We start from the raw sequence: 2,068 nt of genomic DNA on the forward strand, positions 1-2,068 counted from the left end.
GTCTTCAAATTAGTAGTAGTGTCTGCAGCCATCACAGTTTGAAAAGGATATCGTGAGCTGCATTTAATACTGGGACTATTTTGCCATCTTGGATGGAAGAGTTCAGTAATTGGTTTGAAACCAGAACAGCAAGATATTTTCATTTAATTACTTCTGAAATCATGTGTCAAATGGATAAAGCCCAACAATGAAGACCCAATGAAGACCCAATGGCGCCGTACTTACAAAACCATTCCTGCTGTTTCTGATACTCCCTAATCTCATCTTCACCTTGCCATTCGTACTCTTAACTCAAAATGAGATATCAATTTGCCCATGTAACTTTTCAGTTTCCCATTGATCATGGGAATTTTCTCCCAAGTATATCTCATCACCTAGAAGCTCTCTTCTCCTAGATGACACTTGCAATGATAGAGTGTGCTATTCACCACAATTTATGAGGATTTCCGATGACTAAGTATGTCTAGTATGAAGACATCAATGACAATTACGAAAATTTGCAAGATGCAGAGCCATATTCAATCTGACTTTACCAAATGGAACTCATGGTTCGCTCGCCGGACTTGAGTGTGAGCCTGATGTAGTTGTGAGTATTTGGTGAAGGAGATGGCGGACGCGGACGGAAGTGGGATGGAATAAGGCTGTGGATCACCACTACAGCTCAAAGGACACCCTCCGCTGAGGGCTAACTGCTGCTTTTTTAACGCATTAACATGCTTCACTTTCTCGGCCAGTCTCATTGAGCGAGTACTAATTAGAGTATTGTCGTTTTAAGCTTTATATAGTCGTATATTCAACAATTATGAGTGCAAATCAACTTTTTTTACTGTTTTAGTCATGAAAATAATGTTTAAGCCAACAAAAATGTTGTAGCACTATATGGTGTTCTTTGTTCCATCCGGCCAAGGCTAGCCAATTAGAAGGCCATTTTCCATACGGATAGTATCATTACCATAACTACACTAAACCATTTATGATACCGCTCAATATCACTCTGTCCGCCTCATTCCAGGGATTGTAATTTTTTCTTCCACATGTGAATGACCTAGGTGTCTAAATTAACAGAATATCTAAATGGGAACAGTCCTTCCACCACGAAATGACATCCGTGAATTTGCGAAGGACATTCCGCTACCCGGATTCAGAGAGCGAACATGAAACCAGAGGAGAGCTGGATGAAGAGGGTAGGCGACTTTTCCGTTATCTATAATATTTGATCTTTGTAGAACTGTGGAGAGGGAGTGCTGATCTAGATATGGCGTCCCAATATAGAGCAAGAAGCAATGATCCAAAAGTTACTGCGCCAGGACGAGGAGCGGAATGCCCAATATACAGTATGTATATGTTAATTGCGAAAATCCTTGCAAATGTCCAAGTTGTTGACAAGTATTTCGTAGCTTATTTTCACCGCCTTGCCATTAGCTTCTATCCTTCTCTATTTACCCTATATCTTCTACTCTATATCTACAGGATCCCAGAGGCTTCTATGCATACTCAGCATTGCCTCCCTTCTCTCAACGGCGTACATTATGAAATACATTCGCCTAGGACGTCCAGATCCCGAAGACGAACTCCCCAGAAGAGACACCGGAGCTGAGCAATGGCCCATGACACTTAGGCAATATCTCTTCGCTGCAAATACTGTCATTTGCGCCACGCTCTCCGTCGTTGCATTTTCCACAGAAAACAACAGCCATAATGGAGATGTTTTCTGGGCATTGTATCTCGTTCCTGGTTGTAAGTCCATCCACAATAGAACTGTTTACTTTGGTGTTGGAACAGCAGGCTAAATTTGTTTGATAATTGCGAGCAGCTGTGTTCATCCTCATTTGGGGTTCAAGGAAGATCATGATGTCAATTGATATTAAAGAACTCGAATATCTGCGGTATGAATATAAGGGCGCCTAATCGCATTGCAAGAGGCACGGGAGTTATTGTGCCTAAGAGGATCATTCATATATGGTGAGGTAATGGCTGTGTAGCAATGCCATGAGCGGTGCATTCCTGGACATGCGGCTCTATCGCCATTCGTGAGTTTCATCATCGTAAAGGCTCCAATCATCAAAAT

The 2,068-nt window shown here is 41.9% G+C and overlaps 1 protein-coding gene across 1 annotated transcript; it reads left to right on the top strand.

The window, feature by feature from the left end:
* Positions 1-1,099: 1,099 nt before the first annotated feature.
* Positions 1,100-1,908, top strand: HCAG_05658 (predicted protein; the record flags this gene model as incomplete). The annotated part of the gene is made up of 4 exons (XM_001538003.1): positions 1,100-1,184; positions 1,273-1,334; positions 1,398-1,737; positions 1,814-1,908. The coding sequence occupies 4 exons, from the start codon at positions 1,100-1,102 to the stop codon at positions 1,906-1,908; spliced, it is 582 nt and encodes a 193-aa protein (XP_001538053.1).
* Positions 1,909-2,068: the final 160 nt, after the last annotated feature.

This window comes from Histoplasma capsulatum, genomic scaffold (genome assembly GCF_000149585.1).
Source record: "Histoplasma capsulatum NAm1 scaffold_7 genomic scaffold, whole genome shotgun sequence".
Classification (NCBI taxonomy): domain Eukaryota; kingdom Fungi; phylum Ascomycota; class Eurotiomycetes; order Onygenales; family Ajellomycetaceae; genus Histoplasma; species Histoplasma mississippiense.